A 15,328-nucleotide genomic window follows, 5' to 3' on the forward strand; every position below is an offset into this window, starting at 1 on the left:
GAAATTCACACTAACAGCTGTTAATCAGTTCTGTTACTTCAGTCACAAGCTAAACTTCAGCAGCCTTGCCCTGGTTATACCTGAAACAAACGGAATTTATGAAATAACTTTAAACCATATCATGGATTATACTTTTGTTGCACCATTAATTCAAATCCCAGTACTTAATTATATCTCCTTTCATGTGGTTATCTATATTTATATTTTTTGTTATTACCTTGCCTGGCAGAGATGAAAAAAGGAAGCATAATGCAGGAAAAGAGAGCATTTTGGTATTTTCACATTGGCCTGTCTTTGACACAAATCCTCCACTTCATCAAGACCTTGACTTATGATCCACAGAAAGGAAATAATGTATATTACTGAGTACTCCTCTGAACAGAATAGGATGCTGAAGTGGAGCTTGTGTTATTTAACGGCTAAATTAAATCTCAGGCTACTTTTTCCCCCATGGGAATACACATTCTCTGCCTGTCCTTGGAAATGAGAAAATAAAAGATGGAGAATGGCAACAGAAATATTCCTGCTGTCCCAAGACTACAGTTCATTAAATCAATAGCAAACAGGCACAATGTATGTCCCAGTGTCCACAACATTGTGGAGTGACCCCACAGCTTGCCATAAAATGGCAGAGTGATTCATGGTATGCCACAAAATGGTGGAGTGACACAAAATGGCAGAGTGCCCCACAGCCTGACACAAAATGTCAGAGTGACCCCACAGCCTGACACAAAATGGCAGAGCGCCCCACAGCCTGACTCAAAATGGCAGAGTGACCCCACAGCCTGACACAAAACGGCGCTCTGACCCCACAGCCTGACACAAAATGGCAGAGTGCCCCACAGCCTGACACAAAATGTCAGAGTGACCCCACAGCCTGACACAAAATGGCAGAGCGCCCCACAGCCTGACTCAAAATGGCAGAGTGACCCCACAGCCCGACACAAAACGGCGCTCTGACCCCAGAGCCCGACACAAAACGGCGCTCTGACCCCACAACAGACCATCTCCCTCGCTTGCCCTCACCCAGCACGGCAGACCGACTCCCCCACCTTGCCCTGCCCTTCCCCGAGATGTCGGCCTGTCCCCTCCCCCAGAATGGCGCCGTGTGTCCGTGTGGCCCCACAGGGCCCAGCAAGGCGCAGCCGTGCCCGGGGAGCCCCAGGGGAGCGGAGCAGAGCCGAGGACAGGCCCGAGCTCCGAGGGCTGCCCTGCCGTGGGTTCACAGGCCGCTCAGGGCACGCTGGATCCCAGGGTGTTGCCTACATACCTTTCTCATTTTTGTTCTTCTTTTTTTCTCCTACCTTCTTCTCCAAATACATTGTACACCAAACTAAAAAATTCCAGGCAATGCCTTAATAAGTGCCCTGTTGTGTCTGGATAAATCAAAGTTTGGCTAAGTTAAAGTTCACCAAGTTCAGGTTTGTGAAGTGCTTTCCTTTGGGTGGTGTTTAAAATTAGCCAAGTACCTCACTGTGCCTTCGTGCTCTGAAGTTTGCTAGTCTGGCTGAGCTTCACACCCGCAGAGTCATCCCTTCCCATCTCCCTGCATGACCCACAGGGAAGGACTGACAATTCTGCTTTATTCATCATTCCTGGCTCTGCCTTTTACTCCTCTTTACCTGTAGCTGTGGAAGAGAGTTTTGTCTCCACATTTATGTCAAACTAAGTAACAACAACAACACAACAACAACAACAATAACAACAACAATAACAACAATATTATTGGTAATAAAACTTTAAAAGTCCCTGATGATTAAAGTTAAAATTATCTTTAAGTTAAAATTATGATTAAGTTAAAATTATCTTACAATTAGAAGATTGTGAAGAGCTTTAAAATAAAATTGAGAAAACCTGGAAAAGACAGTATTCTTCTGAAGAACAGGCTGGCCCCCTGAAGGTGTGGGTGTCTCTAAGACCAGATCAGAGTTATATCCAACCTGCCTTTTCCTTGTGCCCTCACAGAGTCTGGAGAAAGCTTGAGACAACCTGAAAAATCATAAGTAAATGCTCCCCACTGTCTGTCCCCTACCCAGCCTTTCTCCAGGTCTCTTTTCCAGTGTTTACCCATCAAACCTTCCCCGAGAGTGGGTATGTAACATATCGGCAGATGTAAACAAGCTGTGAAATCCTGCTGGGAGAGTGTATGAGCTAGTGAGAGCTCAGCACACAGAGAGTGGGGCTTGAGAGCTACACAGGATCCTCATGAACCAGAGACCACTGTGCTGCTGCAGCGACACAACAAGTGGTGTGTGAGAGCAGACACGGAGCATTTCAGCAAAACATTCAGGAATGCAGCTAAATTGTGGCTGTCTTCTACCCCACTCTAAAGCCAACTTTTGCCCTCTATTAGATCAAAATAGCAGATTCACTGGAAATGTACTCCCACTGTGTACTCTACAAACACTTACTTTCGTGGCACATTTATTTAACACACAGAGAGAACTGATCCACTGTTCTGCCTTGTAATGGTTACTTTCAAGGACTCCCATTCTGTCTGAGAGAGAACAGATATAAATAATTATAGAATAAAATGTTGTCAGAGAATAATGTTCTCTGGCTGCTTTGGTCCAATGAAAGCCAAAGCCACCATAAAGCTTTCAGGGAAAAGGGCAATAATTAATTCTACGAGGATAACACTCTACCACACTGCCTTACTGCTATTATGCCACAATAAATTAAAATATCTCAGTCTCTCTGTATACAGTTTAACTTATATACCTAATTTTCGCCTTTTAAAAATTACCTTGGAAAATTAAATGTATCTCCTCACAGATATGAATTTTATAGATCACATTTTAGAGTATAATATCTCAATATGTTGTTCTAATTTCTTTTAAGGACATCAATGGCACATTGTTTTAAAAAGTGAGAATTTAGAGAACATCCGAGTTCCTGATTACTCACTGGATAGTGTGGATGTGAAGAAAAGCTAGACAGATTTCTAAGGAATTAATTAGTCATCTTAAGGACCACACAGCATGAAAAATAAGTTACAATATTAAGCACTTATGTAGATACACACCATTCTTTTGTAATTATTATTTACATGCAATTCTCCAAGTCCATTTCTGTGTCCTCCCCAGTATATTCATTACAGAAGTAACTCTAAGAGCTGCCTGACTTGTTTCTGTGTTTTGTTAATGGCAGCTATATTCTGTTTTACATCTTTTAGTATGACATTTGCTGGGGTTTAGCAGTACGTACCTGCAGTTAGCTGCCTTTTGAAAAGGTCAGGGGTTGCTGGAGTGCTGGACAGCTGTATTTCATTCAGATTTCTGTATGCACTGATTTTAGGAATGCTCAATTTTTTAGCCATAATCCATTTATATAAATGTAATTTCTGAGTTAAGTGACACACTGCTGAAAAGCAGGCTTATCTGAAATTTTACCAAAACACGTTGTAGCCATTCAACAAACGAATCATCAATTTTACTTAACATAATTCATCTTGAAGCTTATATGTGTGTGTGCATTTTATCAATTACCACAGATCACCACGAATGTGCAGCCAGTCCATGCATCCATCATCCATGCAGACACCTTGGAAAGGGCAAACTTTGAAGCATGTCTCAAATGATATATGTATTGAGAGAAGAAATTCTGTTTCAGAAGCAAAATGTCATAAAACATCCCTGCACCAAAAATAATAGTAATGAAACAGCTTACTTGAGTTTGTTTAAAACAAACTAGGCCAAAATTGCTATCTTGGATGCAAAAAAAGAGGCAGACCGCTTTTATGAATGCCATAAAAATAAACTATTTTAATAGGTACATAAATAAAAGGTTTAAAGTAGAATTTTCCCCCCAAACATCAAGACGGCCTAGCTTCTATACAGAAACTGAACAATATTCATGGGACTCCTAAATTAAATAAACCCTTTGTTACATTCAAAACCACTGAAGGCAAATACATAATGCAGTGACGCACCTGAATTGTTCTCCTTCCTCATCCTAGCAGTGTATACAGTATTTCCTTGGTTTACAGTACTCTGAGGATATGAATCCGTTAAATAAACTCTGAATGACAGGGTGGAAATAAAATTTTAAAAGTCAACGTTAAAAGAACCTAAACAACCCTGGCACCCACAGGGGTACCTTGCATCAGCCAGGAAATTTTAATGGAAGAGAAATAAGGATTGTGCTGTAAAATAAATTATCTATTTTACATATTGTTGTATAGTTATCTTAAAGTGTTTAAATATTACATTCACTTTGGTGATGTGTTTTTGTCTATGCATGTAATAAATTACACGAGGCGTGTGCTCGCTGGTCATGTGTTTTACTGCAAATGGGGGGAGCTCAGCACATCTAGGAAATGTTAAAAATATTCCAGATTTAGTTAAGATGGACAAAATCTAACTTAAAGCAGCTTTCCTCCTATCATGCCCCCTCTCCAGCACCTCTACAAAGTTACCTGGTAGCTTCAGTTTTTGCCGTGTTGTATCAAAACATGTCATAGGCTGATGACTAACACTTACTGACACACAGAGGTTCTCGGGTTTTGTTTCTCCTTTCTCCCTCTGAGCTATCTGTCAGTTTGAGAACATCTGCCATTAATATCTCCATGCTTTCCAAAGATTCCAGCTAATTAAGGCAAGGAACCATCATTTGTCCATCAAAGCTACGTTTCCTGAAACAAGATGCTATCGCTGTTGTTATCTGGAATGTGTCTGGCGATGGGTGAGGACCACTCATCCTGTGGAGGAGAAAGTCTGTCACATGGTCACTCAGAGTGCTAAGGTATCTTGTGCTGGTGAAATCAGACACAAAATTAAAAGATGACAACTTTCATTCATAGTGCAGAACTGGCATTTCTAGTCTATTCCATCAGAAGTTCAAGAAGTAGGGCCAGGCTGACTCAAGCCTGGCCAAGGAGCCTGCTTAGAGTTTACCCACCAGTAAGACGTGACCGGCAGTGAAACGACTGCCCCTTTTTCCTATTTGCTTTCTTCTTCTTCTTCTTGAGCTTCTTCTGCTTATTTGCACCTTTGCTTTTGTCTGATTTCTTTTTCTTTTCGTCCTCCTTAAACCACGGCCCCCAGACTCCTCCGTTGAGCTTGGGGTTACTGCGAGGGTCCTTGGGTGGGTAGCGGACGGGGACCGCGGTCTTGTTGAACTGCGAGAGCCTCCGCAGCAGCTGCTTCACCACCTCCGGGTGCCTGGCAGACAAGTCCACGCGCTCGTAGGGGTCGGCCGTGATGTTGAAGAGCCACACGGTTTTCCCGGCTGACCAGGAGACGCGCTCGTTATGCCAGCGGTTGGGACCCGCGTTGCTGAAGGCCTGAGGAGGCACCCAGTCGCTGTAGCCCGGGTTTCCCGTCAGCAGTTTCCAGTGATTCACTCTGATGGCAGACTGGATGGCAGTGTTCCAGATCCCGTAGCCAGCGGCCCAGGAGCCGTTCTTGGCTTTGGTGTAGATCGGGTCGATGTTGTGCAGGATGTCCACCCGTGGGGAACGCCTGCCCTCGCTGATGGTCTCCCACACGTCGTAGCCATCCAGCTGGATGTCTTCATCGATCTGCCCCTCCGCCAGCGTGATCAGCGTGGGGAACCAGTCTGTGATGTGCACCAGCTCCTTGCATACAGACCCTTTGTTTTTCAGAAGGGGGCTGTGCACGAACCCGACAGCGCGGATACCTCCTTCCCAATAGGTGCCTTTGCTTCCTCGAAGCGGCCAGTTACTGCCTCCGGCCATTGGTTGCCCACCGTTATCAGAAGAATAAATGATAATGCTGTTCTCGTAGTAGCCATACTTCCTCAGAGCAAGGGTCACATTGTTTATGGCCTCATCCAAGCAGGCCAGCATGGCCGCGTACCGCCGCCTGTTGATGTTGTTTATCGAGCGATAATGTTCAAAATACCTTCCTGGTGCCTGAAGAGGCGAATGGACAGCTTGGTAGGCAATATAGAGGAATATGGGTTTCCTGGGGTTATGAGAAGCCAGGATGTGCTGCACTTTCTGCGTGTACATCTGTGTGGAGTAGATGCCATTGTCGTGGTCCCAGGCGGCATTGTTGTTCTCGTACAGGTCGTAGCCGCATATCCCGGGGCTGTCGCACTTGAAGTGGGTGTAGTAGTCACCGCTGCCCAGGAGCGAGCCGAAGAAGGAGTCGAAACCCCTCTGTGTGGGCATGCACTCCCTGCGGTAGAACCCCAGGTGCCACTTGCCCACCATGTGCGTGGAGTACCCAACCTCCTTGAGCTTCTGAGGTAGCGTGACGTTATCCAGAGGTAAGCAGTTGGGCTGCGTCGGCCGGATGATGGAGTGCTGCAGTCCCGTGTGGATCTGGTACCTGGAGGTGGGAGGAGACAGGCATCAGGCTGGTGGAGGAAATGCTCAGGTGTATGGACACCTTAACCCTAACAGAAAATATCCCCATGCATGCCAAAGCCTTCTCTGGAAATATTTCAGAATGCCTGTGTGTGCTGCTTTCAAAAACCAGCTTGGTCACACCATCAAATCTGTCTTTGCCTCAATGAGGGATGAAACCTTTCCCTCCATGATCCAAGCTACTCAAAATACCTACATATCCAGGAGCACAGTTACTTTGAGGCACCCTTATTTCCTCCACATGTCTCCATTTAACAATGGCTATAGAAAATTATGTGGATAAATACAATTTTTACAGTGCCTTGTAATTTTCTAGTGGTGAACATATCTACAGCATATAAAAATGCTGGGCTTTGAGCGTGTAAGAGCAGTATGTTTAAAGGATGGGATAATAAATTCTGCAGTGCACAACAGGCTATGTGTAAAGAATACATATGGCCTCCATATGATGAGAAAATGAACCCAGCACAGGCAGCAGTAAGTATCAAAAATGAAGGGCAAATATATTTATACCAGTTTGACACTAAAAAAGAGAATGTAACAGCAGATAGCAGACCAAAGACAACTTCTCCCTGAGTGTAAGAATAGGTTCAATTCTCAGCCATGCATAGAACAACCAGATCCACCAGTACTGCGTATCTCCCCCAAAACCGGTTCTTATTAATTTGTGGTAGCAGGAGTTGGGGCTTCTTGACACATTCTGCTGGTGTTGCCAATCTGATTGGCCTCCTGAGCTGTCTAGAAAATTAAAACCATTAGGCTCTGCCTGTCCATAAATTACTTAAAGCCTGCTTTCATATGAGGGCTTCCTGGCCAAGATCTCCGAAGGCGCCACAGCTGTCTTTAATGGCTGGCAATGTGTATGGATTGTGTAACTCCCATTTAATTCTGGAGCTAATTTCCCAGGACCCAGAAGCTCCGGTCTCACTAACTGCCTGCAGAAGCTCTGGGTGTTGTGCTGCTCTGGACCCAGCGTGCTGCAGGGCTGCTGCTGCACTCTGTCCCCCTGGCTCCTCTGCACAGCATTGTCTCTGGGACCAGGCTGGGGACCTGGAGCCCTGCCACCCAATTGTCCCCAAACTCCCAGGCTGGTGCTGACAAGGCAGGAGATGCTGCAGGAGAGGGCTAAAACACACCCTGAAAAATATGGGTTTCTGGGATCTGCACTACACTTTTGTAAAAGAAATGTCACACACACACACAAGTGCCACATCCTTCCCATGGCTCATCTGCAATATTCTCCTCTTAAAACAGGTGAACTACAACCAGGAAAGCCATGCAGTGCCCCATACTTCAGCTCATTCCATATTTGGGAATCCTCAGGGAACTGTGTCCACAAGGCATTTCATTTTCTTCCCCTTCTCTTTCCTCCGCCTTGTTAAATCCTTTCAGAAAATTCCCATTTTTTGATCCAACTGGAAAAGTCCTTGTCCCCACTTGGCTATTTTAGTCAACAGTTTCTGCTTTCTTCACTCTGACAGCCTCCTTGATCACAAGGTCAGATCCCAGTCCCAGCTGGGCAGTTCCTCCAAAATAAGCTGACTTTGCTGGAAGTAAGGATTTTCTCTGAAGGGATCAAGCTGGAACCTTCCACCACCCTTCTCCTCTGAAAACTGAGAAGCTGGGCCTGAGGGGAACAGGCCACAGAATCTGTAAAACACTGCAAACCAATCTTCCTCTTGTAGGCAAATGTCTACACAGAAAGCATGATAGTCACACAATGTTAATTCCCACCAAGAATTCCTAAAGCACCAGGCAGTTTCCCCAGCGAGGGCTTTCCAACTAGAGATCCAAGCATGAAATTCCTACAGTGTTGATCTGACAAATACTGAACCAAAAGCCTCAGTCAGAGAGGCATTCAGCAGTGCATCTTGTTTCAGCAGTGCCCTCAGGAAGTTATTCAATATGCTGGTAACAGTGCACATATAACATACATCCATCTATATGCACATATATTCCCTGCTGCTGCCTCTTTGCAGAAGACTTTGGTGTGTTTCCCAGATGTGCGTGCATGTGTCTGTGTGCTATTTTTGGCATGGCTGCGCTTCAGAATATACCTATAGGCACACAGACAAAGAGACACATTTTTATACTCGTATGTGTAAAAAAGAAGCCTGCAACCAATACATTTTAAGGCAAAATATTTCAAGTATAGAAATGCTTCAAAGAAATATCAACCTCTGATTATCAGAAGACTGTTCACTATGACAAAAAATGTCAAGATTTGTACATTTTCCTGCACCACATGCCTTTCTAATTGATCCATTATGTGCCAACATTACTTTTTCAGCAAAAGCATTTCATCTTCAAAGGACTTGCAGGGCATTCATACAAAAGCAAAGTAATCCAAGAAAACGACAGTGATGATATGGAAGCAAATGGCACTAACAGCAAAGTGTCTCAAAACAAGTGTTTTGAAACTGTTTTCTAGACTGTACAAGAGGAAAAAAAACCCCAAAAAACAGAACCAGGCAAAACATAAAGGTATTAGGAGGCAGATGCTGATTTTGAGGGTGCTCTCTAGCAGATAAAGTCACGAGCTCACCAGCTGCCACAAAATGTCTGTGAGATACATCCTATAGATTTCATGGCTTCCACTTTTTAGAAGAAATTGGCTGAATTTAATCCCAAATGCAGAAAGCAAGTTAGGACTGTGAATAGTCTGGAATTCATTATTAGAATTTCAGCACTAGTAGCCAGTCAAATCTAAGCAAATGCTGACAGACCACAGAATCCAATTTCATCCTTTTTTAGACTTTGACCTTCGTGGGCATTTTTTACATATAGGCCATTAACTGCTAAGACTCTGTATAAAGAGTAGGGGTTCAAGACTTGGGAATATTTTAGATGCATGTGCTATGCTCTCCTTCTCCCTGCTCCTCCTGGATTCTGGACCATAGATGTCTCCTTTAGAATATCTGATATTTGCAATTTGCAGAACAAGGAACTAAGTAAAATCTGTGTGAAATGTTCAGCTAATAAGAAGCATATGGAAAATGAATTTCTCCTTACCATACAGGGATGGCTCTTTGTGCATTTTCTACTCTTGTTTTTGTTTTCCTGGTGTGTTGTTCAGATGTTCACGGTAAACCCACTGTGATAAGTGCTGCAGCCAAGGCAGATGCTTGTTGCTGGCTCACTGACACACTGAGCTGTTTTCTTGTTTGTAGGGGAAACTTTAAAGCAATGGCCTCCCTCTGGGAGCATCCCGATGACTTCATTACCCTTTGCTTCTTGGATGCTCAGAGAAATATTTCAGAGGGTTTATAAAATAAATAAATAAGCAAATAAAACTCTCCTCCTGAGTGTGAGCTCATGACACCCCTTTCCAACATGAGTTCCCTTCCTGTTTTAATTTAGACATAAAGTTCAGGCAGTGGCTTCACACCACTCTTGCCTCCAGTCTCAAGGTGCAGAGGCCATTAAGCTGCTGAAGGTGAACTGCACACTGAAGTGCAGGAGTGTTATGGATGTAAACCACCACAGGCACGCTGAAGTCAGTGAGACCTGAGCTTGAGCAATGTGGTAACACTGGGACGCTTCGTTTCCCCCTTCTAATGCCCTCAGTAGCGCTGCATTAGTTTCCAGCTCTCATTGCAGAGCAGGAGATCAGTGACAGAATCTTTGCACACTTTTGCTGCTGTTCCCCCGCAGCAGAGAGCAGGGCTGAGGGCCTGAAGATGGAAAGGGATTCTCCTGGCATGCCCCAACATTCCCTGCACAGCCTCACACACATGTAGGCCAAACCAGCTTTCCTGAACAAACCTTTCCCTGAGGAGTTTTCTATTGAGTGTTTTCCCCCTTAACTTCAGGGTGGGTTCTGCACCACGCTGAGGAAGAAGCTGGGATGTTTCTAATTTTGTAATGGGCATGTACAACACTATTGATTTCAAACTCTCACAATTTTCAAATACTGCATTAACTGTCTTCAAACTGAGATTCTTTTAAGGTTCACTGTAGATTAACAAAGAAGCTCAGTTGGACGTTTCTAATTTCAGGAACTTTTGCTAGCATAGCTCTAGTTAGTACATGTGGAAATGTATTTTTATTATGCTTGCATAGCTCAGGATATGTTGAAAAAAAACTCAATTTAAAAAATAATAAACTCTAGCCTAGGATTTAGAAAAGGATACTCTAAATAAAAACCCCACGTTTGACAGCAGTTGTACAGGGAGTGACAGCACTGAGGTCTGTCTGCATGCTACATAAAGGAATCATTATTGATGATTATGCATTTCCCTGTTAAAAATAATGAAATACAACAAGTAGATACCAGTCAAGAACATCAATTTAGGGGTTACTAAAGAACAGTCTTTGACATCTTATCTGAAACTATCTGTATAACACAACAGCTAGAACAGAGGAATTCCAGGTGAGTAAAAAATAGAGAAATATGTGATTTTTAGGGGCTCTCAGTCCTCAGAGGTACCACTTGCTGGGGGGGAAAATACCCCAAGATTCCACTTGTCACCAGCAAACCATCAGAGGCAGGACACAATCATCAGTGAGAGAAGCCAGATACAACAAAGCCATTTTTATAGTGGACTGAGGCTTTAGCATAGAGCCCACAAGCCCTACATGTTTGAAAAAGTTGTTACTTTGGGCAGGGGTGTTCACTCGGAATCATCTCAAAGTTGTTTTCATCTCCGTAAGGTGCTTGTGAGGGAAAAAGGAGCAGTTCAGGAGCTCTTCCAAGTGCCAAGCTCCCGCGAGATCCAAAACAGCAGTGGCACCTCAGCACTACTTAGGGCAGTTTGGTATCTGTTCTGGACAAGAGCAGGTTAAACTAAGTCCCATCTATCTCATTTTTCGGTGTTTACAGTCTATGGCAACTGTGTGTAATCCCATGGGATACACTTCTAAATGTCAGCATAGAAGTTTTCATAGTCTGCTCAGTGCCTATCCCAAGGAGTCCTGAGCCTACTCTATGTAAGTGTGTACATTACCATTTTCAAAAACAGCAGAAAAATACAATTTCTATATTGAATCTATCATTCATTATCTATCATTTAACCATTTTTATCTTCTGGCTTATGATTTTGGGATTTTGGGAAAGGTGGGTTATGAGTGGAAATTGATCAGAGAAGAAAATGCAACATTAAAAACAAAATACAAACTCCAAACCTTCACAGATTTTCACTGTGTCAGCCTACACAAATCAAACCTGAAGTCTTCACTCAGACATACACGCACATTTATTTCATCCTCAGCTCTATTCCTCGAATTTTTATGTGCTTATAAATCAGACTGGAAAAAGCATGTACTTCTAAACTAAGTGTTTACATTAAAAATCTAATTCACATTATTTACTGTTTTATCACTCTGGCAATGCTATTGCATATATGTCATTTGGAAGATTCTCTATCTCGCCCTACTTTCAAGTTTTCCATTGTTGTTTCTAAATCAGTTAAGGCTCTTCCATCAAATTCAGGAAAAGAAAAATAAAGTAGTAATTTCCTTGCAGACTAATAATGTTATCAGTGTTTCTCCCATGACCCTTCTCCAAGGACTCAGAGGAACTGAGACATCCTTATTTCACCAAATGCCATGTGGATTTTGATGAACTAACTCAACCTCAGAATCATTTTGAAATTCTGATCTCACACCAGCCCTGCCCTCTGGCCATTTAAATAATGTCCTTACACCCTGATATTGTTTATATTGTGGAAGGGATTTTTATCACCTGGCACCTATAATTGCTTGAAAACTGGGGAACTATGCCACAAAAAGCTGCTCTCCATAGCTCCTTATTCCAACAGTTTTACATCTCCAAGATATGCACCAGATCCCCTCTTTCATCTCCCCAACTCCTGCAGATGCAACTGGCACCCCAGGAGCGAGGCAGAGCTCAGTGAACAGCAGGAAAGCAACTGTTGTCTCCAGAGTTGTGAGCTTTGAAGGAAAACTATCTGACTGTGGGACCAAACTGGGAGGGAAAAGGAACAGAAAGCTTCATCTGCGTTTCCTCAGGGCTACTCTCCCTGGTTCCAGAAGCTTGAACTTTAAATCACCCGCCAAATTAAGCTGCAATTAGTATTTTCATACACTAATTCCAAATTTTCTACCAAACATTATCAAACCGGCAGCTTATCCGCTACCAACCTTTCCTGTCACTGAGGCAATTTATCTGCTCCGATGGGAGGACAGCAAGGAGAAGGGAGAATGTGGGAGTTGGCAGCAGCTGCAATGCACATGTGTTCATGCAGCTATTGTCTTCTTTGCTCCCAGTTTGCTGCAGCTGTGGAAACAGCACAATGTTTCCAGCTTTATCACTGTAATCCGTTTAGGAAAAAGGGGGAAATGTGTGATTGAATAATCGGCGCTTGCGGTTTCATGTCTACATGGGAGAGACATGGAAGGAAAACAATCTGACCAAATGCTTTGCATGCCAACCACAAATGCAGACCTCGCCACCAAATTCTGGGCTCTCAGCAACAACAGATCCCAGCGGATGTGACACCTAATCACCATGTTGCAAGGGAAAGAAACCTAAAGTGACTCTGTGACTAGTTAGAGATGAATTTCTAGTCCTGCTTTGGTCATTTTTGAAGGTGAAAAAACAGAAGAAAAAAGATAAATGGAGTCTAAAAATGTGCAGAAGAATCCCCCTCTCAGGTACTCCCAAAGCAAGGCTGGAATGGAACCAGCATGCCAGGACAGGGACACAGCACATACCGGTTTGTAAAGGAGAGGTGCCTTCATTCCAGCCCCTGTTCCCTGCTGTGCTGGGGAGAACAGCACCCCAGAGGCTCCTAATATCCCAGAATAGTCACTGTTACAGACAGGGCAAACTTCGAGGTGTCTCATATTCTGTTTAAAAGAGTACTTTAATTGCTAATAACACAGGAGTTTTTACATGACCAAAAATAAAAACCTGCCATGCACATGTGTGAAATATTTTCCACCTAATTCTGTGACAGTTCAGGAAAGTTGGTTCATCTTGGTATAGGAAGAATTTATTCAATGACTGCACGTAAGGGATATCAAAGATATTCATTATATGGCTGCCTTTCATAAGAAGACATCTCTCATAAAAATGACATAGTTGATGGCAGCCCTTAAGGTAGCAGCCAAACAGTTATGTTCTTACATTACTCTCTAATTAAAGTACTCATTTTGAGCATTTAGTACCATTTCTGAATTAAAACTGTCCTTATCTATTATTCATACATCCAGCACTTAGAGCCTATATCAACTCAAATGCTATAAAATGACCTTGAATTGACAGCAAGGATGACTGAGGGCAAAAAGACAAGATGTAAAATACAGGTTAAGAACTACCACATCACAGGCTTATATAGTATCATATTATATGGTTAATTAAAGAACATTATGACGTTGAAAAATAAATAGGACTACGTGGTACTTCAGAGACATCTCAAGTGTTTTAGATACCTTCACAACATCCAAGCTTTGTGAGAGCTGTAATTTTTTATTAACCACCCAACAACTACATAAACACACCATTTCTAAAAGTGACATTGGAGAACATCATAGTTCCACTGCTTTAGTGAGCATAAGTGTACCATAGGCCATTAAGTTTCATTTGAATCCTTGGATAAATATTACAGACAGTAATTTAACATTGGAGATAAATTATTATTGTGAGAGTATAATGATCAAGTGGTAACAGCCACAAGCTCTCTTTAGTATTCATAATATTCCCATTATCCTGCTCTGTGAGATCCTCAAGCTCAACTGTCTCCAAGATTCTATTACAGGATAGAGAATTCTGAGAATTCTAGAGATTCTGCTCCCCTTAATCAATAGGTATCTATTTAAATAAAAGTATAATTCCATCAATTTCAATTGAATAGGCTTCTAGGCAAATTTTTGCTCGAGTCATCAAAGTATCAAAATGAGTCTATGAATTAATGCACCAAACTCCTTTTTTTCATGTGGAGGTTCACTGGAAATGCTGATTAATTAAGTAACATTCTTGGGTGATTAATCCTGTTTCATCTCAATTTCATTATTCTATTTGTTCTACTTAATGCATTCTATCACACAACATCATTGCAAAACATGTACACAGGCATCAAAAGGAAATTATTATCTTCTCCTTCATCCCTGGTGTACGGCACAGCAGTCTGAGACAGCAGGATTCCTGCTGAAGCTCTTTGGTGTTTAATCATGCATTTCAGCCAGTGCGTTGGATGCTGCTGCACACACAATGATGAGGTGCTGTTCAGAACTGAGTGTGTCACTCAATTCAACAAGCTAAGTTTAAGTTTTACAGATGCTGCGGTGCCCACCCAGGCCCCTCATTTAGGGTCTCGTTCTTGGCAGCAAGAGAGCGATGCCCTCTGCTGCTGCTCCTGCAGCCATCCTGGGACAGACACCACCCACAATTGCTCCATGCCACCCCAGAGTACTTTTCCCAGAAAAGCTACAGCCCTGATAATATGAAGAACAGCTTTATCTGGGAAAAAAAAAAAAACCAAAAAAACCACAAACTCTAATTTGACTTTTCAACAATATTGCTGGTTTTCTGGGCTGACACTTACTAGCAACAGCAGTGGCACTGAATCATTAGTGAGAGGAATAACCTTGCCTTAAAAGGGAGGGAGGGCTGGCAGCCAAGAGATGCTGTCTTCTGGGTTCTGCATAGTTCTCAGCCTGAACAACCCCACTGACCTCCAGTCCTTCTGTCACTCTGATATCAGTTTCTGAGTCTGTTGTGTTGCTCATCCTTTGAGCAGGGATGGAACTATGCCTGTTGCACAACACAGCTAAAGCTCACAATGCACTTCTTAGTCCTGATAAAAGAGGTGGCAGGATGCAAACCAGACTCACCCCGATGCTAAACCACTTAGTAACTGGACTTGTTAAAATACAGTGCTTACAAGCACCTGCTTATTTACAATGATTGCCAGCAGTCATGCATGAGCTCTGTTACATACTGCTGGCTGCTGGATTTTCTTTCTATTTCCTGACTAACCTGAGAAATATGATATTAAAATCCCTTTTTAAGAACTCACCACAATATTCACA

The 15,328-nt window shown here is 42.9% G+C and overlaps 1 protein-coding gene across 1 annotated transcript in view; it reads right to left on the minus strand.

Annotated features, from left to right (window-relative positions):
* Nucleotides 1-4,388: 4,388 nt before the first annotated feature.
* The window catches only part of ARSJ (arylsulfatase family member J), a 33,434-nt gene continuing 22,494 nt past the window's right edge, over nucleotides 4,389-15,328 (minus strand). Inside the window, exon 2 of the mRNA XM_068188362.1 lies at nucleotides 4,389-6,296. Within this exon, the coding sequence (XP_068044463.1) occupies nucleotides 4,892-6,296 (1,405 nt within the window). The 3' untranslated portion in view covers nucleotides 4,389-4,891. The remainder of the gene's footprint in view (nucleotides 6,297-15,328) is intronic.

This window comes from Anomalospiza imberbis, chromosome 4, assembly GCF_031753505.1.
Source record: "Anomalospiza imberbis isolate Cuckoo-Finch-1a 21T00152 chromosome 4, ASM3175350v1, whole genome shotgun sequence".
Taxonomy (NCBI): Eukaryota; Metazoa; Chordata; class Aves; order Passeriformes; family Viduidae; genus Anomalospiza; species Anomalospiza imberbis.